This window comes from Schistocerca gregaria, chromosome 6 (assembly GCF_023897955.1).
Source record: "Schistocerca gregaria isolate iqSchGreg1 chromosome 6, iqSchGreg1.2, whole genome shotgun sequence".
In the NCBI taxonomy this organism is placed as follows: domain Eukaryota; kingdom Metazoa; phylum Arthropoda; class Insecta; order Orthoptera; family Acrididae; genus Schistocerca; species Schistocerca gregaria.
In genome coordinates this window covers 478931873-478957515 of record NC_064925.1, presented here as the reverse complement: position 1 = coordinate 478957515, position 25643 = coordinate 478931873, and the positions used below count along the sequence as shown (strand labels likewise).

Sequence of the window (25643 nt, the reverse complement as noted above, 5' to 3'; positions counted from 1 at the left end):
CGTTATTTAGGGTCAATTGCCAATTTTCCCATTGTTTAGATATCTTTCCTTAATCATTCTGCAATCTGTTTTTATCTTCTGATGAGTTTAGCAGATGATAAAAACATCATATGGAAACAACCTAAGAAGGCTGTTCAGATTGTCTCCTAAAACATTTATATAGATAAGGAACAGCAGAGGGCCTAAAATACTGTTTTGGGGAACATGAGAAATCACTTCTGTTTTACTTGACGACTTTCTGTCAATTATTATGAACTGTGACCTCTTTGACAGGAAATCACAAATCCAGTCACATAACAGACGATATTCCATAAGCACGCAATTTCACTACAAGCCGCTTGTGTGGTATAGTACCAAAAGCCTTTTTTGTCAACAGCACTCAACACTTTGTGTTTGTAAAGGGCTAATTGTGTTTCACAAGAAAGGTGTATTCTAAATCTGTGTTGAAAGTGTGTCACTAGACTGTTCTCTTCGAGGTAATTCAAAATGTTCAAACATAATATATGTTTCAAAATCCTTTTGCATATCAATGTTAAGGATATGGGCCTGTAATTTAGTGGACACTTCTGCTACCTTTCTTGAATACTGGTTCGACTTGTGCAGGTTTCCACTCTTTGGGTACTGATCTTCTGTTGAGTTAGCGATTGTATAAGATTGTTAAGTATGGAGCGATTGTATAAGATTGTTAAGTATGGAGCCATTGCATCAAGGTACTCTGAAAGGAACCTTATTGGTATACAATCTAACCAGAAGACTTGATTTTATTAAGTGACTTAAGTTGCTTCAGTATTCTGAGGATATCTACTTCTAAGTTACTCATGTTGGCAGCTGTTCTTGATTCAAATTCTGGACTATTTACGTCATCATCTCTGGTGAAGGAAATTCGAAAGGCTGTGTTCAGTAACTCTGCTTTCGCAGCACTGTCGTTGATATTATTTTCATTGCTATCGCACAGCGAAGCCATTGACTGTGTCTTGCCACTAGCATACTTTACATACAACCAGAATGGCTTTGGATTTTCTGCTGGGCTTTGACATAAAAGCTTCATTGTGGAAACTATAATAAACATCTCACATTGATGTCCACGTTAAATTTCAAGCTTCTGTAAAAGATTGCCAATCTTGGAGACTTTGCATTAATTTAAATTTGACATGCTTCTTTTGTTGTTTCTGCAACAGTGTTCTGACCCATTTTGTGTTCCAAGGGGGATCAGCTCCATTGCTAATTTATTTGGTATAAATCTCTCAATTACTGTAGATACTATTTCTTTGAATTTCAGCCACATCTGGTCTACACTTACACTGTTAATTTGGAAGGAGTGGAGATTGTCTGTCAGGAATGCAACAAGTGAATGTTTATCTTCTTTTTTGAATAGGTATATTTTTTGTTTGCTTTTGGAGGATTTGGCAGTTACAATATTCAGTCTCGCTACAACAACCCTGTGTTCACTAATCCCTGTCTTCATTTTGATGCTTGTTATTAGCTCAAGATTATTTGTTGCTAAGAGGTCACATGTGTTTTCACAACCGTTTACTATTCGCGTGGGCTCATGAACTAACTGCTTGAAATAATTTTCGGAGAATGCGTTTACCACAATTTCAGATGATGTTTTATGTGTACCTCCAGATTTAAATGTGTTGTTTCGCCAACATATCGAGGGTAAATTACAGTCATCACCAACTACTATTTTATGAGTTGAGTAATGTTTGAAATTAAATCAAGTTTTCTTTGAACCTTTCAGCAACTGTATCATCTGAGTCGGGAGGTGAGAAAAAGGATCCAATTATTATCGTAGTCCAGTTTCCAAGAATGACCTCTGCCCATACTAACTTGCAGGAAATATCTGCTTCAATTTCGCTAGAAGACAAAACTACTTCTAACAGCAACAAACACGCCACTGCCAAATGTACTTAGCCTATCCTTTTGGCATACTGTTCAGATCTTTGGAAAAATTTCAGATGAACTTATCTCCGGCTTTAGCCAGCTTTTAGTCCCTATAATGATTTGAGCATCTGTGCTTTCTATTAGCACTTGGAGCTCTGGTACCTTCCCAGCACAGCTACAACAGTTTACAAGTGTTATACTGATGGTTCCTAGATACACGTTCTTCCTATATTCGACCCGCTCCTCTTGAGACTGCAGCCCTTTTTGAATGTCCACGAGACCATCTAACCTAAAAAACCGCCCAGTTCACACCACATAGGCTCTGTGACCTATGTAGCCACCTCCTGCATGTAATGGGCTCCTAACCTATTCAGTGGAACCTGAAACCCAACCACACTATGGCGAAAGTCAAAGAATCTGGAGCCTAGACAGTCGCAGAACCATCTGAGCCTCTGATTCAGACCTTCCATTCGGCTCTGCACCAAAGGTCTGAAATCTGTCCGGTCAACTATGTTGCAAATGGTGAGCTCTGCTTTCATTTTGCAAGCAAGACTGGCAGCCTACCTAACTAACCTAAGGACATCACACACATCCATGCCCGAGGCAGAATTCGAACCTGTGACTGTAGTGGTCGCTCAGTTCCGGACTGAAGTGTCTAGAACCGCTTGGCCACAGTGGCCGGCCGCCATTTGACATGTCAATTCTATTAGAAGGGGGAAAAAAGAAGAATCAGTAAACACTGACACAAAATAGCAACTGGTCACAGAATAATCAGCTTGTAATAAATAGTAAAAAAACTATTGCTCTAAAGTTGCACAATGCTTCAAACGTGGGTAAGTATATCTCATTTGTCTCCATCAACAATGAACAAGTTGGTAACAGTGTGGAAACAAAATTCTTAGGATTATGGCCGCAAAGCATCGTAAAATGGAAGAAATATATTGCAAATCTTAACGCAAAACTGAGCAAGACGTGGTACCTTCATTGCTCACTAAAATCCTGCTGTAGCAAGAAAACAGTAATGAACACATACCATGCCTACTCTCATTCTTGCATTAAATCAGGGTCACTTCCTGGGGAAACCCTACAGTACCGGTAGCTAGCAGCATTTTCCAACTGTGAAAAAGGTCCATTAGAATCATGTCTGGATGCAAACCTAGAGACTCGTGTAAACCTGTATTTCAACTTTCTGGTATTCCTCATTTACCATGTGTCTACACTATGAAAACCCTTATACTCTTTAAAATAAATATGACAGATAATAACTCCAGATTCTAAAAAAACTGTGGTACTCATGATCACTTTGTCAGACAAAACAAAAACTTACATAAGACCCAAATTAACACGTCCCTGCGATAAAATGGTACTTCCCAGGTAGGATTTTGTAACAAACTTCCCAGAACCATAAAAGAAATTACCGGGGTTAAAACATTCAGAAAATCTTTAAAGACATATTTAGAGCATCACAGCTTCTATTCTACTGAAGAATATATAAATCTGTAAGTTTACCACAGAAATAACTTATCGTATGTGGTATGTTATTTTAATCTGAAAAAATTATGCATAGAAATCACTTTCACGTGGATACTCTAAACTGACTTGTCCAAAGTCTTATGTATAATATGTTTTGTAGAGAGCACGACCAATAAAATACATTCTACAATAACTGCAGAATATAATAATGTCTCTTGACTGTCCTCTGCACCAAAGTAGCAGGTTAAAGACTATCGGTTCAGCCTTCCAAATCACTTAGATAATCTCTCCTAAATTCAACAATTTCATACACCACAAACAGAATCTTACTCATCAGTTCACATAGATCAACCAGTCTCATCATAAAGTCTGATTTGCATATTTTTTCAGCCATGCTGTGGCCTTTTACTTTCTTCTCCTTTCTTGATTCCATTTCATTCTTTGTTCTCATACAGTAATATACTACAGTTTCAGAAATTTGAGTATTATGCACCATTCTTCACTAACTGGATTCCATTCTGTCATGTACACCCCTCCCCTCTATTTTTTTTAAATGTGCCAATATTACCTACTGAGAAAAAAAGTTCAAATCCTGGAACGCTGGGAGACTGATCCTTTGCTATGTTTGAACTGGCTTTGCAGCCTGCCTGTAATAGAAAGTACATCAATGTTCTTGTAAGCATATAAGACAGTACTTTGTCAATGTGTGTGTGTGTGTGTGTGTGTGTGTGTGTGTGTGTGTGTGTGTGGGTGGAGGGGGGCGCTCTCGCACTCAGCTCTAACATCAGCCTAAACCTTAAGGAAGTATTTGTATGACAGTGTTCACATGAAAATTGAAACCAAGAAGGTGGTGTTCTTTAACTTACTTGTCCATATCAGAGATGATAAGTCCGTCACCCTCAGGAACTCCGTACTTGAAGGTAATTACTTCAGGATGTTTCTTTTTGGAAGTTATCTTCACTATTGCAGACAATGGACGACGCACCGCAATGTGTGCAAGCCCCTTACGTTCAGGTATATCTCGCAGAACATATATATGACTGTCAGTGACCAGTAAATGACTGTAAACAAGAGATAAAAATTGTTTTAATAAAAAATGGCATAAAACTAGACATAAAATTTATTATATCCGTTTGGAAAAGTTGTTAATATCATACACCATTAGACATAAATGCAGGTGTGCCAAAGGATTAAATGGAATTGTTTCAAAGTGAAATAGTAGGTAACACACCATTAATTGACATTCCACACATGATATCAACACATTTTGCCATTCATTAGGTGACAGGAGATGCCACCTTCAAGTCCAGCCAGCTACAAAAGGCTATACTGGGCCATGAATGCACAGTTATTCATTAATTCAGAGTAGCAAAATGCAGGTAAGTGGAATATTACTTATAGGGGTGTTCAAATGTGTGATTAGGCAGATTCATTATAAAGAGGCTAAACTGTGTCCCCCATAAAGCACACTAGCCTTGTTCATGTGTTATGAACCACACTGGTCATGTAGACACAACCATCACACAGTGCTCGAAGCAGTACATGACTGAAGCTATGCTTCATTAACTTCAGGGTTTGGTAGTCCCAGACAGATGAAAACTACACTAGAGAGGACTTCAGGATTACGTGACAGACTCTAAATGAGTTAAATTCACTGTAGCAGGGATGCCATGTTGCAACGTAAGCAAGCTCTTAGAGACTTTTGATATGTGAAATTCACAAATAAATCTTGCTTCTGCCAAAAGAATGTGTATGGACCAATAAATCCTCTTTAGATGCTCACTGGCCAATTCCGAAAGTCATAATTTATTATTAAGTACCACACAACTCAAAAACCTGGTGTAATGTTGTAAGGTACAATTCTGTACAGTACAAAGTCATCGCTTGGTAGGCCACAAATAAACAGTTTTTACTACTGCATTTACTCAAGTTCTGCAAATATATTTTCTGTTGTTGAATGCTAACACATGCTACATGTTTCTAAAGAAAAAGATATACACAATTATTTTGCCCTCTCTTCTCTGAAGGTATGCTCTTGGAATTTCAACTGTAAGTTTCTCTATGATACACAATGCCTTTCTTGTAGCAACTGGCACTGGAGTTCATCGAGTGTCTCCATTATGCTTTCACAGTTACTAAACGATTCTTCAACAGTATGAGTTGCTCGTTGATGGATATTCTGTATCTCTTTTGTTAATCCTACTAGGCAAGGATCCCAGACCGACAAGGTATACTACAGATTCAGTCAAGCCAGTGTTCTGTAAGTCACTTCTTGCGTAGATGAATTTAATTAAATTAAGTTTTTTCCAATGAACCTCAGACTTGCATCTACTAAGGGAAACCTCAAGTTGGAATGTCAACAATATTAACAAAAGAATAGATTGCTACTCATGATAAAAATGATCCAAGGAGTTGTATACACGCGCAACAAAAAGACTTTTCCGCATTATAGCTTTTGGCCAAAGTTCTCAGTGAAGAAGGCTTTGGCCTTTCCTTGTTCCCATCTGCAACTCGGTCAGTCATCTTTTTTGGTGAGTAGCAATCTATCTTCTTCCTAAAATTGTTGATATTCTGGACTTGCATCTGCTTTTCCTTCAATTTGTTTTATGTATTTGGTATTTATCATGCCACTAAGCCATCCTTGATATACAGTGTTAAGCAAAATCAGCATGTGATAAAAATATAGATAAAGCAGATGTATACAACACACAAGTAAATTTTACTGAATACACTCCACATGCCACAGTTTTAAGTTTGCACATTTGTCATTATGTTCATATTAATTTGAATGACATATTCAGTGTGTAAAACAGCTACAAGCTAAGCTGACATATTATGCCAAAATTTGAATATGTCTTTTATACTGTATACAGTTTCTGAATACAGTAATAACTGGAATATACCACAAGGAAATTAGACCTCTGGTTTATTTAGCTAGTTTTTATTTTATTTTTTTATTTTTTATTTATTTATTTATTGTTCAGTGGGACCACATTAAGGAGAAGTCTCCATGGTCATGGAACGAGTCAATACATGAAATTATAACACGATATTAGAAACAGATAAAATGAAATATAAAAAAAAAAAACATATTCAGGTGACAAGTCGTAAATTTAAATAAAGAAAATCAACAACGTAACACTGGAATTTGCTTAATTTTTTAGCTCTTCCTGCTCCTTGACAGAACAGAAGGAGTGAGCCATGAGGAAACTCTTCAGTTTAGACTTTAAAGTTTTTGGGCTACTGCTAAGATTTTTGAGTTCTTGTGGTAGCTTATTGAAAATGGATGCAGCAGAATACTGCACTCCTTTCTGCACAAGAGTCAAGGAAGTGCATTCCATATGCAGATTTGATTTCTGCCTAGTATTAACTGAGTGAAAGCTGCTAACTCTTGGGAATAAGCTAATATTGCTAACAACAAACGACATTAAAGAAAATATATACTGTGAGGGTAATGTCAAAATTCCCACACTATTGAATAGGGTCGACAAGAGGTTTTCAAACTTACACCACACATAGCTCAAACAGCCCGTTTTTGAGCCAAAAATACCCTTTTTGAAGCAGAAGAATTACCCCAAAAAATAATACCATATGACATAAGTGTATGAAAATATGCGAAGTAGACTACTTTTCGTGTTGAAATGTCACTTATTTCAGATACTGTTCTAATGGTAAATAAAGCAGCATTTAGTTTCTGAACAAGATCCTGAACATGGGCTTTCCACAACAGCTTACTATCTATCCGAATGCCTAGGAACTTGAACTGTTCAGTCTAGCTTATAACATGCCCATTCTGCCTGATTAAAATATCAGTTCTTGTTGAATTGCGAGTTAGAAACTGTAAAAACTGAGTCTTACTGTGATTTAGCATCAAATTATTTTCCACAAGACACGAACTTATTTCATGAACTACATTATTTGATAATGTTTCAATATTACACACAAGATCCTTCACTACCAAGCTGGTGTCATCAGCAAACAGAAATATTTTTGAATCACCTGTAATACTAGAAGGCATATCATTTATATAAATAAGAAACAGCAGCGGCCCCAGCACCGACCCTTGGGGAATGCCCCATTTAACAGTGCCCCACTGGGACTGAACATCATTACCACTCTCAATATTGCGGAGAATTACCTTCTGCTTTCTGTTCTTAAAGTAAGAGGTGAACCAATTGTAAGCTACTCCCCTTACTCCATAATGTTCCAACTTCTGCAGTAATATTTTGTGGTCAACACAGTCAAAAGCCTTCCTTAAATCAAAGAAAACACCTAACGTTCGCAACCTTTTATTTAATACGTCCAAAACCTCACAGAGAAAAAAAAGAGACTATAGCATTTTCAGTTGTTAAGCCATTTCTAAAACCAAACTGTACATTTGACAGCAAATTATGTGAATTTAAATGATGCAGTAACCTTGTATATACAACCCTCTCGACAACTTTAGCAAACACCTATGGCATTGAAACAGGTCTATAATTGTCAACATTATCCCTGTCTCCCTTTTTATAAAATGGCTTCATTACCGAGTACTTTAATCGGTCAGGAAACCGACCACTCCTAAAGGAAAAGTTACAGATATGGCTAAGTACAGGGCTAACATACATGGAACAATACTTCAGTATTCTGCTAGATACCCCGTCATATCCATGAGAGTTCTTGGTCTTTAGTGATTGAGTTAATAATTAAATCTCCCTCTTGTCAGTATCATGGAGGAGCATTTCAGGTAACAGTCTCGGAACACTTTTTTCTACGAGCGTTATATGGTTCCCTGGCGGGACTAGGTTTCTATTTAGTTCGCCTGCTATATTCAGAAAGTGATTATTAAATACTGTACACATATGCGACTATCAGTAACATGGACATTCCTACTATGCACTGATTCTATATCCTCGACCTGTCTCTGCAGACCAGCCACTTCCTTTACCACTGACCATATGGTTTTAATTTTATCCTGAGACTTAGCTATTCTATCTGCATACCACATACTTTTTGCCTTCCTAATAACTTTTTTAAGCATCTTACAATACTGTTTGTAATGGGCTGCTGCATTTAGATTGTGACTGTTTCTAATGGTTTGATATAATTGCCACTTTGCTGTACAAGATATTCTTATCCCTTTAGTCAGCCACCCAGGCTGCCTGTTTGTGCTAGTACCCTGTTTTGAACATTCTAATGGAAAGCAACTTTCAAAGAGCACGAGAAAAGTCTTGAGGAAAGCATTATATTTATCATCTACTGTATCAGCACTATAAACATCTTGCCACACTTGTTCCTTGATAAGGTTTACAAAAGTCTCTACAGCAACTGGATCAGCTTTCCTAAAAAGTTGGTAATTATATTTAACATGTGTTGCAGCACAAAAATCTTTTAGACTTAAAATTTGTGCATCATGATCTGAAAGGCCATTCACCTTTTTGCTAACAGAATGCCCTTCTAGTAATGACGAATGAACAAAAATATTGTCTATGGTTGTTCTACTGTTCCCTTGCACTCTCGTTGGAAAGAATACGGTTTGCATAAGATTATATGAATTAAGGAGGTCTACCAGCATCCTTTTCCTTGCACAATCACTTATACAATTAATATTGAAGTCACAACATATAACTAACTTTTTGTATTTCCTATAAAGTGAACCAAGAACCTCCTCTAGCTTTAGCAAAAATGTTGTGAAATCGGAGTCTAGGGATCTATAAGTAACAACAGTAAGAAGTTTAGCTCCCCTAAATTTAACCACACCTGCACAACATTCAAACATCTTTTCAGTGCAGTACGTTGAAACATCAATTGACTCAAATGGGATACCGTTTTTCACATACATGGCTACTCCCCCACACCGCAAAGAGCTCCTAGAAAAGCTGCCAGCCAACCTGTATCCTGGTAAAGGAAGCCTCTGAATTATCTCCTTATTTAAGAAGTGTTCAGATATACCAATAATTTCAGAGTCAACATCTATAAGCAGTTCACTAACTTTATCTCTAATACCTTGTATATTTTGATGAAATATACTAATTCCCTCATTAATCGGATACCTAAGTTTTGTCGAAAGTGGTTTCTTTGTTAGAGAGACTTCCCTTCAGCAGGAATACCTATCAGCTGACTTCAATCTAAAAAAGGTACAGCTCTGACACCCACAACTACCGGAATTTTCCCATGAGTGATCCCACCGCCCCCACCTATGCTGTCACCTATAAGCTTTGCCAACCTCCCCTTTCCATACCTGTTGAGGTGCAGGCCATGTCTAGTGAAAACTGTCCTGCTGATAGACTCCACCGACACCACTGAAATGTGACTCATGCCTTCTGTCATCAGCGCAGCCCCAAGTCTCATGTTATTACGCATGACGGCTGTATTAAGATGAGCCCGATCATGACGCTGAAACAGTTCCACGAAATGCACATTCGTGTTGCCAGTCTGAGTGGCTATCTTTTCCAGGTCACCATCTATGTCATACTCCCCATCCCTATCAATACTATTACCAGCCCCACCCACAATCACTACCTGATCCTCTTTAGTAAAATCCCTACAAAAAAAACCCTATGTTAAAAGTCACCTGAGCCAATCCTGCATTAGGCTTCACAATGCTGGTGACCTGGTACTCACTCCCCAAAACTTCCTGCAACTGCTGGCCTACCTAACAGCAGAACCTTCTTCTTCCTCTTAGACTTAGCAACTGTCTTAGCCACCATAACTGCTGAGGTCTGCTGCATACTTCCTACATCTACAGCTACTAGAGATTCCTCTCGACTAGACTCTGACAGTTGGTCATATTAGTTGATTAGTTCTTCCCACTGATATTCATATTCAGAGCATGGGAGTGACAAATCCAATAGATTTGTCAATGCAGTCTCATTGGGAAACATTTTCAACAACAAATCTGCGAGTACGAGCTGAGATACATTTTTTGATTAAACCCAATTCTTGTTATTTTCTTGATGAAATATCTGCTAATCTAATCGTCAGTGAACCAAGATTTTACAGGAATTGCTGGCACATAACATACCACTTGCCTTCAATAGCATGAAGTACTTAAAAGTTCTTTTTATAATGTCCTCAAGATTTGTTTTTAACACACGATGCAAGACAGTACTTTGGAATTGCAGTACGTCTGAAAACTCCTACATTTGAAGTGTTTCTTGCCAAGTGGTTGACCTGTTCATTAAAAACTATTCAAGTATGAACTGGAATCCACAAAACAATCAAAGGTTTTTAACTTCCACTGGCTCATGTCTGCTACGTAACACTGTGTTTCAGCACTCCACTTTACTTTTTCCATTGACTATCCTGCAGAATCTGAATAAATTATAATTAACAATTGCAGGTATCCAGTATGTTCCCCAAAAGTCGGTGCTTCTTTTATAATCATAGTATCTAGAATAAATACAGAATTTATACTGGAAAGTAAACAATGGTGTATCTATTTTAATTTGAGATAAAAAAATTCACAATCAACAACAACTTGGAATTTATTTTTAGATACATCTAAATTTTGAGCATGTTTAGGGATTTATGATTGTTCTATTAGTTGTTTTGTGGTCTTCAGTCCGAAAACTGGTTTGATGCAACTCTCCATGTCACTATATCCCATACAAGCCTCTTCATCTCCCAATAACTACTGCAACCTACATCCTTCTGAAACTGCTTAGTGTATTTGCCTCTTGTTCTCCTTCTATAATTTTTGCTCCTCACCCACACTCTCTTCCATTACCACACAGACGATCCCTTGATGCCTCATGATGAGTCACTCCCTTCTTTTAGTCAAATTATGCACAAATTTCTTTTTCCCTCACTTGTTATTCAATGTACCCATACAATTTTCAATATTCTTCTGTCACACCAAATTTCAAATTTTCTATTCTCTTCTTGTCTAAACTGGTTATCGTCCATGTCTCAATTCCATACAATCTACACCCCATGCAAATACCTTCAGCAAACCCTTCCTGACACTTAAATTTATATTTGACGTTAAGATTTTTTTTTCCTTTTTTTTACACTTTTCTTGTCATTGTCAGTCTGCAGTTTGTATCTTCTTTGTCATACCTAATGTCAGTTATTTTGCTCCCAAGATACCAAGTGTCTCATTGCGTTCGTTTCACTTTTGTTGATATTCACCTTATTTCAAGACACTATCCATTCTGTCCAACTGCTCTTCCAAACCCTTTGCAGTCTCCAACAGAATTACAATCACACCAGTTTTTATTTCTTCTCTCTGAACTTTTATTCCCTCTCAAAAATTCTCCTTGGTTTCCTTTACTGCCTGCTCAATGTATAGACTAGATAACATGGGAGATAGGTTACAATCCTGCCTCACTTCATTCTCAACTATTGCTTCACTTTCATGCCCTTCAACTCTTATAACTACAATCTGGTTCCTGTATATTTTATCATTGCTATCAATAAGTCACAGGTTCGGTATAGCTTCATGAGTTCCCACTTTTCCCCTTGACCAGCTTCTACCAATTTATCCAGTCTTCTGTCAACAATTTGTGTCAGTACTTTACAATCATGATTCATCAAACTGATGGTCTGGTAATATTCACACCTGCCTTCTCTGGAACAGGAACTATTACATCCTTCTTAAAGTCTGGGGGGGGGGGGGGGGGTATTTCTCCTCTCTCAAATATCTCACACACAAGGTGGAATAGTTTTGCCATGGCTGGCTCTTCCAATGGTACCAATAATTCTGAGGGAATGTCATTTACTCCAAGGGACTTGTTTTGACTTAGGTCTTTCAGTGGTCTGTCAAATTTTTCTGACAGTATCATCGCTCTCATCTCGTCATTTACTTCCTCTTCTCTGCCTACATGCTGTCTTCAAGTTTCATTTCCCTTATATAGATGTTCTATGTTCCTTCCCCTTTCATCCTTCCTTTCTTTCCTTAGTATGGACTTTTCTCTGAGTTCTTGATATTCATATAGCTGCTTTACTTTTCTCTAAAAGTCTCTTTCATTTCCCTATATGTAGAACTATCTTCCCCTGGTCATGTAAACTTCTACAGCCTTGCTTTTCTTGTCTAGTCATTTATGCTTTGTTAGTTTGTGTTTCCCACCATTCTCATTAATATTTAAATAGTTGATAATTGCAAGTCTGTACACCGTCTAATTTCAAGTTGCAACAAAGCACTTCTATTAACTTGTGGTGGTTTGGTTTCACAGTCACATAACATTTTGTAAAAGGCATCATAGTCAACTTGAATCTAAAAGTTATTTATTTGCACTATTGCAGTTTTGGCAGTATTGGTCATTATCAGGCAGTACATTGCGAAACATAAAAAAATTAACATAATGTATATACACAATGGCACTAACATCACGTCATGCATACGAGAATTATAGTACTGAAAAATGTCAAAAATAACACATTACTTACACTGTGCTGCAATCCATGTCAGAATCTAAAAATAATCTTTTTTGATGATGCTGAGCAACAGTCGTACAATAATTTTTGAATGAACACATTGTCATTTGATTGTATTGTTGTTTATTTAATTACAACCCACGTTCTGGCCTTTTAAGCTATTTTCAAGTGATTGGGTTTATGTCATTAACATATATTGCAGAACATAAAGCTCAAAATATTCGCTCCCCATGGAATGCCAGATGTAAAATCAACAACATCTTGTAAAAAGATCAATAAATAATAGTGGGAACACATATTTTTCAGGTTTACTTTGGTATATAAAAGATGAATGCATGTGCTTGAGTTATAATGATAGACATGTGTTCATCTTTTATAATCCACAGCAAATCTGTTTTAACTAAATATGAAATGCTCCCACTATTATTTAATGATCTTTTTACAAGATGATGATTTTACATCTGGCATTTTGTGGGAACGAATACTTTTCTTTATTTATGGCCAATTTTGAGCTTTATGTCCTGCACTATAAGTTAATGACATAAACTCAGTCACTTGAAAATGGCACAAAGAGCCGAAACATGGGTTGTAATTAAACAACAATACAGTCAAATGGTGATGTGTTCATTTAAAAAAATCTTCTGACTCATATACATGTCATCATTACATCTGTTTCTTGAGTCTTTTAACTGTAAGATTGCATCTACATTACATGAGCGTTGAGACTATGTACATCACGATAATGGGAAACTATGTATATTGTTCCCATTGTTAACATGTAACATGAAACCCACCAAATTGTTATTTATGCAGACTGTTTACATGGCAACTTAGTTGGTTGGCGTGAAGACACATTCCTTCCCCCTCCCCCCCCTCACCGGCCCCCTCCCCCCATCACAGATTGTACATTCCAGAGCAAACATTTGTTACCTGAGTAACTTAACTACACTCTTACATTAGTCGACAGAGCTGGTCATTATACAGCATGATTCAGGAAGAATGTCACATAATTTGTGAGGTGATTCTGCATGTGAAAATCAACTGAAAAGTCCTATGAACATGTGCCTGATTTTCGATTGTTATGGATCTGGAGCAAATTGAAGACTACACATGTTCGTAAATGAATATGATGACAAGTGTTAATATTACTTACCAAAATGCTGTGTAGGCACTGTGGTGGGCAGAATAATGGTCGGACAGATGACTGATCAATCCTACTAGAGGTGTTTGAAACGCCCCCACCCATCTCGAAGCACTTGTCAACACACTGAAGGGTGTGTTGTGTTGCACATCGATCATGGTCTTGATGGACTTTAATGCTGGCAACAGCATGGGTGATGGGGGCAAAAAGTTCTTCCTATGTATCGAACTTCGTAGTACACACATCCCCCTTTAACTAGCCCCATAAACTGAAGTCTAATGGGATTAGGTCATCTGGGAGATCTGTTAGAGCATCATGCATCTCTATTCCCCCCACTCCCGCATACAGTGTTAGGCTTACGACAGGTTCAGGCAAGTTTTGTGGGGAACTCTTTCACCAAAGGAGCTGGCTTGATTGACAGATTCCAACTATGTCATCCAAATGAAGCATGGTAAGGAACCAGAAGACTGATACGAGTGTAAAGAATCTGGTTGTTCAATGTTTTGCTCTTGCTCACACATATCTATAAGTTTATGTTTTGTCAGCTACTTTTTGTGTGAATCTAGCAGTTCTTGAACATTACCATCATTCATTTGCAAAACTACAACTTTCACATATGGGTCAAAATTAATTAGAGTCACAATAGGATGAGCTGGTGCCTAGGATCACTTTATATGAGATTTGTTTTAAATGGCAATAATGTTTGACTCAAGGTATGATGTGACAACCAAACCAGTACTCAAAAAGAGAAGCTGTCATCCAAGCTTCATCATTTGACTTCCAAATCACCGGCAATAGAGCATTAAACGTAGTTTTTAAATGAAACTTCTTTTAGACGTCTTATAGAACAGATCAGTTTCATCTATGTTGAATATGATTTGGCTGGTATAGAGACCTCCTTCTGTCATTGCACTGAGTTTCTCTGGATAGAGCAACACAATCTCTTTATCAGCACTTTGTGGCTCTCTACTTTCTGGGATTCTATGCCAATTATGTTGACTTCTGAATGTGCTAAATTAACCATCACTAGTTTTAAACATTTCATCTGTGACCGCCTCTCTAGCTTCTTCCTTCAGTCTCTCAAAAATTTCTTTAGCTTAAGAGTTCACCATTTTCTGATCAACGTGATAATGTTTCACACTTCCTTCACTATCTAAATCATTATTTTAACATTGTTTCTGTCTGAGCACTGATATCATGATATTTATGAATGATACTTGAGTTTGAGGATTGAGTATTTTTCACAGTTTCAAAATTTTTTTTACCCTGTATAATTTCAATGCAGACTTGACAGGAGGCCTCAGTCCAATTGAAAAAGAGTTACAAGTTTTAGAAAAAATAGATTCCAATAAAATGTGCATTTCTGATACAAAATGGGAATAAAACATTAGTGTGGTATGAGGACTCTTTGTGTGAGAAGAAAAAAATGTATGACTCATCAGACAACACTGTTAGATTTTACGAAGCCTTCTACATCACAATAACTTGGGTTTAATGTGTTGCAACTCTTAACATTCCATCGTAATATAATTTCTTAAATTGTTGAACATTGTATTAAAGATTTTGCTTCTAAATTACATTGTTTGCTTTAGTCTCTGGCCCCAACTGAACTAAATTTGTATGTATTTACAAACAAAATTGAACCCCAATTTAATGTGAATTTGACTTACATTGTTATTGCTTGGTCCTACATACTGTGTAAATCTGGGTTATTACTGTACATTTTTACAAATAAAAGACTCAACATATACACACAATATATCAGAAGATTTGTAGGTTCTCATATGTGCTAAAGCACAGTGTAAGTAATGTATCAACAAAAATTTTATTTTTGGCATTTTCTGGTAATATAACTACTGTATGCATGGTATGATGTTAGTGCCATTGTGCAGACACTCTCTGATCATTATTTTTTTATGTTTCACAGTACACTACTTAATAATGCCCATTTGGCTGAAACTGCAAAAGTGAAAATAAATAACTTCTACATTCAAAGGTGACTATGATGTCTTTTACACAAAGTACTTGTACGTTACTAATAGGTAACAGATAAGGAGCTCAAAGGTATATTACCAGACAAGTTATCTGTATAAATTTATGAATTATTCAATAATGACAATATTATGAAAAGGACAGATTGTGATTCACCATATAGTGGAAATGCTAAGTAGACAACACGCACATGCACACACACACACACGCATGTGCGCACATGACCACTATCTCTGGCTGCCGAGACATGAATATCTGTGGTGATGGTGTTGGTGTTGGTGTTGGTGTGTGTGTGTGTGTGTGTGTGTGTGTGTGTGTGTGTGTGTGTGTGTGTGTGTGTGTGTGTGTGTGAGCGCGCGCGCGCGTGCGTGCTCAAGAATTTCTTCCAAAAGCTGGCAAAGTTTTTGCTCTTTTTTCTGTGGACCTATCAAACGTCAACACCTCTGGTATTCGGTGAGCAGTCTCTTTTATTCCTTAATAGTTTTCCAAATTTCTTAGAAGAAGTTGCTCACCTAAAAACTTTGTTGAGATTTTTAAAGGCATATCCACTGAGTGAGGCTCGTCTCAGTCATTTAACACTTTAGAGCAGTTCAAACTGCAACAGTATGAGGAAGAGCCTTTAATTTATAAACATAACTGTGCCTACACTCAGGCATTTTACTTCACTTATTACATGATTGAAATTTCTGATTAAATTACAATTAATCAATTTTTCAAATTTTGTCATCTTAAGGCTATGAGGGCCCATCTTGCACAGCCTTGAGAGCTGTTTGTGAACTCCATGGGGAACAGTACACTATCAGAGCAGTTTGTAATAGATACTGTTAACTGCACACTGACAACTGGGATGGGGAGGTATCCATCAACATGCACCTTTTTATTTTATCCAAATATGTATAAATGCCTTGACATTTTGTTGCAACAACTTAGACAACAGTAAAGGTTTAACAAATTTATCAATCAAGAACAAAATGCATCTTCAGCTCACTACTGTCAAAATCCCTTGTTTACTTTTGAAAAACTATAATGGCACTCCACAGTTTTACATCCTAGCCCCTAAAGCTACAGCTTTTGTTATTTTTCTTAACTACTTTCATATAAAATACACATACATATTCAAAATATAATAATGATGCTGTACACAGAAGGAAATGGTGATGACACACACATTGCTTAAAATGAATATTTTTCAGCATATAATGTTTGTGTAGAACAGAGCTTCTCAGAAATTAAATTTTACCTTTCATACATGTAGCCATTGACTTTCACTTCATGACATTTAAAAGACTCAATTACTTCTGGCTTCTTGAGCCATGTAGAAATAGAAACCACATCTTGTTCCTCCACGTCCTCTGGATATACCTCTGCTGTTCCCTCTGAAAGTAAAAGTTCAAATGAACGTCAGGAAGAAATCTACATTTTTCACAGTATTCTGTATTTGCTATTCAAAATATGGTATGCACAGGAAGAGGGACTAAAACAAACATCATAATGAACAATTTGCCAAAGAACATGAACACACCAAACTTCTGCCATTACCGACTTCTTTCAGTAGCTGATAAAAAATAAAAATAAAAAAATAAAAAAACTGAGTACGCTAATTCAATAGAACAGCTTTGCAAACCTCCAGATGACTTGATAACACAACACCTGCTACAACATGATCAGATGTTGGTGTAAAAAGGAGACTATGCACACTAAATCAGTGTTTTTTAAAAGGGTGCTTATAATCTGAATAATCCCCATTAAAAATAAAATATTGTGAAGCCAAAAAAAAAAAGTAAAGCTGTCAATATGAAGGTTGTCTTGCGCATGGCAGTGCTTTACTAAGCATTATTGTGTTAGATGTGGTACATCCTTTCCTGCCTTCCCCTCTCAAACCAACTTCTCCCTGCTGTTATAAGACTGACACTTATCACATACATAATTCTTGCCATACACGAAACAAGTAATAAGTGACAGAAAAAAAATCTTACGACCAACTGGGAATTGAATTCCAGACCTTTGGATTCGTAGTCTTACATTTACCAACAGAGTTAATTTTTTTTTTTTTTTCATATTGACAGAGAAATGTTATCAGCACACTGTTCTCAGCTTTTAATAATAGCTGTCTCAGTAGGACAGTTGAATGTTTAACACTGCATTTTTAAAATCCTTGCTAGTCTTGTGACTAGGTGGTTACATGATCTTCATCATTTATTTAAACTGCCACACTGTGGTTCACATACTTGTATCAAACATCAAATATACTTTGGGCTCTGGTTTACTTCCTACATTAACGTGATTGGAATTTTAAAACACACAACCATAGCAAAGAACATGTACACTGACAAGCCAAAACTTTGTAATCAGTGCCCACTGCAGGACTGAATATCGCCTGATGACGATGTGGGCATGTCATGCAGTAAGGAAATTATACAAACAGAGCAGAGGTGAATGGGGGATCATTCTAGTGACAGTACGGGTCACAAATGTGGAAATGCAATGACCTAAGCGACTTTGGCAACAGACAGATTGTTACGGCCCAGAGACTGGGAACGACCATTTTGGAAATGGTGACCTAGTTGGCTGTTTGTGTGATACTGTTGTGAATGTCTACAGAATACGTTTGAAGAACAGTAATCCTCCACGAATAGCCGACAAGGTGTCCGATGTCTATGGCTTTTCACAGAACATGGAAATCAAGAGTGGACTAGCTCTGTACAGCATGGTAGGCAGTAATATGAAGAAGATCCAACAACAGATTACAATGCCAGTGCAGGTAGGAGCGCACCACTCACAGTACATTGTCGAACAAGGTGGTCTGCAGCAAATGACATATACATGTTCCCAGCAAAATTGTCAGCTGTGATTGCAGTGGGCACAGGATCTTTGAGGTTGGACTACAGATCAACAAAAACATGTCATCTGTATAGAACAATCACACTTAATGTTACACCAGGTTGATGGTAGTACCCAGATAAAGCAACATCCAGGCAAACAGCTGCTCGAAACATGTGCTGTGCACCACGCCACGATGCAAGCTGACGGAGGCAGAATTATGCTACAGGCAACATTTACCTCGGGATCTGTGGTGGTAATCAAAGACACCATGACAGCTGTGGATTATATGCACATTACTGCAGGGAACCTGTGACTCTTCACACCTCACATCTTCCCCGATGGTGACGGCATCTTCCAGAAGGGTAACTGTAATTGTGTTACAGTGATTTGAGCAGCATGATAGTGAACTCATATTGATGTTTTAGCAACCAAGTTTGTCTGATCTTAACCAGATGGAACACGAAACTTCCTGTCTGTTTAAAACTGTGTGCAGGACCACGACTCAAACTCGGGACTTTTGCCTTTCACAGGCAAGTGCTTTATCGTCTGAGCTACCCAAGCATGACTCATGACCTATCCTCACGGCTTTAATTCTGGAGTAACTTATCTCCTACCTTCCAAACTTCACAGAAGCTCTCCTGTAAAATTACAACTTTCATATAAGCGCAAATTCTGCTGCAGGGTGGAAATTCATCCTGGAAACATCCCCCAGGCTGTGTCCAAGTCAAATCTCTGCAATAGACTTTTTTCCAGGAGAGCTAATCTTGAGTTTCGCAGCAGAGCTTCCGTGAAGTTTGAAAGGTTGAAGACGAGGTACTGGCAGAAATAAAGATGTGAGAACAGTTCATGAGTCATGAGTAGCTCAGATGGCAGAGCACTTGCCCACAAAAGGAAAAGGTCATGAGTTTGAGTCTTGGGGCAAACAGGTTTAATCTGTCAGAAGATTTCATGTCAGCACACACTCCGTTGCAGAGTGAAAATCTCATTTTGCAGATGCAACACACCTGAGATGCAGTTGAGTGCCAGCTCTGTGGCTACAAACCACCAGTTCATAATTTACGGGAGCTGGGTGCCCTGTTGATAGACATCTGCAGCCACATACCTTTGGAAACCTGTCAAGGACATTGGATCCGTGCCACAAAGAATCACTGCTGTACTGCATTCTAAAAGTGAACTGACATGCTATGATGCTGATTCCCCCCCCCCACTCTCCCTCTCTCTCTCTCTCTCTTTCTCTCTCTCAACTTACCAAGGATTTAACAAACCCGTGCCATGCAGACCTACTTCTGTGGACCTCTACAATGTTAAGCAGGTGATCATAATGTTTTGGCTCGTTAGTGTACATTCATCATTATAGATTCTGTGTTTCATTACCATCATCACATTAATGTGAGTGTGATACACACACGTCGCAAAAGCTCATTCTTTTAGTGAGAGTAGAGCCCTTAATGGCATCTTGGTTATGACTAAGGGAACTGCCTAAAGTAGATTCCCAACTTCACACCATGAAGCTGTCAGTCCTGTTACAGTCATTATCTCACTGGAAAACTATAACACGAAAAAAATACAAATAGGCTGTTCATCACACCACAATATGGTGAGTTAATGACTAAATGTATTACTAATCACATAAAGATACATTACCTGAATGCTGAATGATGATATTAACTTTAAATTCCTGCTGGCATGTTAACAGGTCTGAAATTCATAAACACTCAGGTCTAGGTTGAGAACATAGTTAAGTACATCTTCTGGTGAAATTCAGCCCTGTTCATGGGCCTCGGTAAACTCTTCCAAGTCCTCGCAAGCTACTGTACCATGGACAGGATACATAGAGTCCCCACTGTCACTTGTGAGTAACTAGGATGTTGGTACTCCAATCCAGGCGAAAGAAGAATGGGAATAGTGGACTGACGAAACCCTAACTGTGGCTTCAAACTGTGGGATCCACCCAGCAGTGCATGCAGGTTACTAAATGATGTTTGGTGAAACAAACAATAAGATGGATCTTGAGAAATCCAACAACTTCTACTACACTCTATTCAGGGATAATTTCCTTATTTTTAGGACCCAAAGATGGATTAGTAGAGTTTGAAGAGGAGTTCAAAAAAATGAAATACAATGTATTTGGGTTAATATAACAATGAAAAATCAATTACTGATAATGTAATGTGAATGGACAGATAAAAAAAATCCATTCTGTCTGAGATTTTGCCCACCACACCCAGAATAACTTTTTGTTGTGCTCCCAAAATCCACAATATCCTTGTCAGACCCTTTGCTCCTTCTGCTCTCACCTCCCTACCCTATGACTGCTACCCCTGTTACTGTCCTGACTACAAGACTTGCCCTTAGGTTAGTGTTGTTTAACGTCCCGTCGACAACGAGGTCATTAGAGACGGAGCGCAAGCTCGGGTTAGGGAAGGATGGGGAAGGAAATCGGCCGTGCCCTTTTCAAAGGAACCATCCCGGCATTTGCCTGAAACGATTTAGGGAAATCACAGAAAACCTAAATCAGGATGGCTGGAGACAAGCTTGAACCGGGGTCCTCCCGAATGCGAGTCCAGTGTGCTAACCACTGCGCCACCTCACTCGGTTAATGCCTTGCCCTGTGCACCCTCGTAACACCAGCTATTAAAGCCCCCGTAACTGGCAAAACATATACTATCAAAGGGAGAGCCACCTGTGAAATGACACGTCATATGCCAGCTGATACGTAAACACTGTTTGGCCTTTTACATCAGCATGACTACCACCAAGTTATCAGTCAGGATGAATGGGCATAGGCAGAGGGTGTATACTGACAATACACAATATCCTGTTGCAAAGCATGCTGTACAACATGACAGTCATGACCTCGGTGCCAGTTTCGCCACACGCGCTATTTGGATTCTCTCCCCAGAACCAGTTTCTCAAAACTCTGCAGGTGGGAATTAACACTGCAACATGTCCTTGGTTCTCACCACCCACCTGGCCCCTAATTTACGATAATTCATTTTGTCTCGGCATTTATTCACAGTAAATACTTCTTTCTTCACTATATTTTAGTTTTTTACATCTTTCATTTTCTGAGTTGTCTATTTTTCACTGTGCCCCCCCCCCCCTCCCAGCTCTGTTACATAAAATGCACTTGGCTTTTAACTCTTAGTAACTAGTGCATGATGTTTTAGTAGTAATCTCTGTCTCGCATATTACCCTGTCTTCCACCTTTCAGATCTAAGGTTTTCAAATCTCGTCTGGTGCAATCCCCTAACAGTCAGTCTTTCCTTCTCATCCTGTCCAGTAAGTCTCCCCTGACCTGGGATTCTGGGTGACTTTTGTAAACTGTATCCCTTTCCTTAAACCTCTCCAACCCTTTTCCTTCACCCCTCTTCCTTCCCATTCCACCAGAAGAAGGAGCCACTGGCTCCAAAAGCTTGTAAAAGTTAAATCCTCCTTGTGTGTGTGTGTGTGTGTGTGTGTGTGTGTGTAATGCAATAAGGTAGCTATTAAATAGAAGACAATCACTCAAGCAAATGATAATAGGAACATGCTCAATTAAATAAAAATTCAAACTGTCTAGGAGGGAATGTGAGAAGACAGCACTAAAATTTGGTTAAAGTAGCAACTGAATACAACATGACCATGAGGAAAACAAAACAGACTGCTACATTGCACAGAAACCACGTTTCATTTGTTAGAATATCAGAACGCATAACAACTAATGATAGAAATAAAATGTTAGTATCACTTGAATACTTCTTTAAATGTTTGTACAGGTAACCTCATGATTCAGAAACTTGGAAATAAAAATCCTGATAATCCAGAAATAATCTCAGATGAAGTATGAATAACGGTATGGAGATAATTCTAATCTGAAACTCAGATGCAAAGATGTACAAAGCATAACTGCAAACCTGTTTAAACAATGTCTGCAGAGGAAGCCAATTCCTGAATGTAGGAACAACATTGCAATTGTTCAGCTTGGCAAGAAAAGAGCTACACAGAACATAAACTTTAGACCTATCAGCATAATTTACAATATAGTCACTACAACTGTAACTAACTGGATTAAAAAAAAAAACTGTAATCAGGCAAAGGTAAATTGATTTTGAGATAGCCTTTGATTCTGTTTCAACACAATTTGCATTATTAGTCTGTGATAAATAACTCATTGATCCATCTTATGTTAGTATCCTGAAGAATGTATACATCATTGATACAGATTCCATTAGGCTTCATCAGGACTGGGGGAAACCAGACCTAAAAGGAGTCAAACAAGATATTCAGTACCATCAGCGCTATTCTTGGAATGTATAGCTTTCAAGTCCTGAAACTGGAGAAATGAAGGAACTGTGTTAACTGAAGCTACCTGAATCACTATCATTTTGTTGATGTCATTATACTGCGTATCTCTAGAGTAGGCAAGTCCGTCCTTCCATTGTTGAAATTTAATAGAGCAAGTGTGAAAACAGCTTTGAAAACCAACTATATCAAGACTAAAATAATTTATAGCCCACACACCAAAATATATTTTCCAAAAAGTAAAAAAATGCTACAGAAACAGTTAAAGAAATTTTTGAGTTTAGTACACTTGAAGACACCAACTGGATGGACGACAAAAGAAATAAACGAAGAGTAAAAATGACACAGTGTGCTGTTGGTAAAGCAAATAGCTGATTTCATAACTAAGCTTTCAACATGTCCAACAACAGTGAAAATTCCTTGATGGAGTAATACAGGGTGTCTATAATTAAATGTTTCAGCTTCAAAACACTGCAGAAAGAGAATCACTGCTAAGAAAGACATCAAATTTGATCAACATATTATTGATGCAGGGGGAAATGTTATTGGGGACAAAAGATTTACCAATAAATGGCACTGGAAGCATACAATATAAATAGGGTTGGTTACAAATGACAGATTAATCTCTATATAACAGCTGTGGTCCAAGTTGCACATTACACTATCTGTACTGATCAACATGCATGACGGCATAAGTCTGGCAGTCAACAACTGTGGCACTGTTAGTTACGTAAGCCTTTCCAGCATAGCAAGGTCATAATACATTGGATGGTAAAAATCGGTTTTTAACTGTCATGGGGCCAAAAACGAAACAAAAAGTAAAATCACACTGGTTTCTAATTGTTGTGAGATTGATGCAAAACATGTTCAATATGCCACAAGTTGAAATCGAGAAGCAGCATGTTCCAAAACAGATTGGAGTGTCCCGGGGGTCACCTTTAGAATACGCTGCAGAATGAATGCCTTCAATTCAACTATGTTCGTAATTGGAGCATTGAACACAACATCTTTCAGACAGCCTCACGGATGGAAGTGACATGGATTAAGATCAGGTGATCTGGACAGCCAGGATGTATGGAAATGAAATACCTCCGCAGTAGCCAATTCACTGGCTGTGCAATTTGCACAGGAATGCAGTCTTGCATAAAAATGATCCTCCCATACATCCATGCTGTTGAAGGGTTGAAATGTCATTGTTGGGCAAAAGACTCTTGTATCATTTACCAGTGATGATGCAGGTATTTTCTATTGCCTTTATTCTGCTGTTCTGCATATTGACATGTTCTTGGTGATAGAAATGGACTTCGTCTGTGCACAGAATCTTCCATGTCATTCACTGTCTACTTCCACGCAAGCAAGAAATTCCTGAGTGAATGTCTTGCCTTGCTAACATGTCAGCAGGATGCAACTCCTGAATGTGGGTGATATTGTATGGACAGCAATGCAGGTTGTTTTGTAGGATTTTACGTATTGTGCTCATAGACATATCCAACGTGTGGGCAATTCCCTGTGTACTGCATGTTTACACACCACTGTTCAACCCCTCCTACAGTGCTTTGGCCACATCTTTGACAGATGTCAGATGAACTGCTTTCCTCCCTCTGCCACACTGCACTCAAAAGAACCTGGCTTTTCGAATTTTGTAAATATTTACTCTAGGCCCTTAGCAGATGTCGGACCAATGCCTTTCTTCATATCCTGAAGTATCAGGAACTTCTGCACAGCTACTGGGGTACAGCCACTGTTCCTGTAAAAGGGCTTTACCAGCAGTGTGCAGTCCTTCATGAAGATAGTAATGTGGGTGTTTCTGACACAAACTGAGGAACAGCAATATGCTGCACATCTGTTGGTGCGCATATGCTGACAGTTATGTGACTGTCTATCAGTCACATTTTCATTATTATTTTTTTTTTTTTATTCCATGTTTCCCCATGTGTCAGTAACATGCTGTTCAAATTTGACATCATTCAGGGCAGTGGTTCTCTTCCTACACTGTTCTGAAACTGGCACTTTAATTATGGACAACCTGCATGTAAAATAAAGGAAAAGTAATGTCTCACCCAAAGTAGACTGATGCGTGGCATGTAAGAAACATTCAACAGAATACGCTATTCACACTAGCTTTTGGGCTCTTGCTCTTTCTCTAACAAGAGTACACACATCCACATTCATACACACAACTACACTGACAACCAAAACCTCACACCTGAGATTGTGGAATGACAAACACATAGTGCTTTAGTAGCATCCACTACCAGTTTTGAGTTACAGCAATGCTTCCCAACGTTTCAATGAACCCACTGTAAGGGGCCATCAAAAAGTTTCTGTTTGAGGGGGATGCTGTAGTGTATATGCAATAATCAGTGTGGCATTTCTATCTCTCTGGTAATACTACGGTGATACTAGTACAATCAAACATGACCAACATGCTATTATTCTTATCTTGGCTGCCAAAGATCGAACAGTTGTAGACATCAACTGGAGAATGAAGAATGTGTATGAGGTAGCATGTCTGTCAAAACCACCATTGTGGAATTGGGCATGAACTTCTGTGCTGGCCATGAATTGACACAAGACGCTGGCAAAATCTTGATGGACAGCCTCCTCCATCAATGACAATCCTAGTGAGAGACACTCAAGCACCTGTCACAGCCCCCCAACCCCCCATGCCATTATCACACCTTTGATC

General features: G+C 38.2%; 1 protein-coding gene across 1 annotated transcript in view; it reads right to left on the bottom strand.

Annotated features, from left to right (window-relative positions):
- Positions 1-25643, bottom strand: part of LOC126278670 (TBC1 domain family member 23) — a 224873-nt gene that overhangs the window by 6709 nt on the left and 192521 nt on the right. Inside the window, exons 11-12 of the mRNA XM_049978908.1 lie at positions 17088-17223; positions 4224-4418 (exon numbers count right to left, since the gene is read on the bottom strand). Of these exons, the coding sequence (XP_049834865.1) occupies positions 4224-4418; positions 17088-17223 (331 nt within the window). The remainder of the gene's footprint in view (positions 1-4223; positions 4419-17087; positions 17224-25643) is intronic.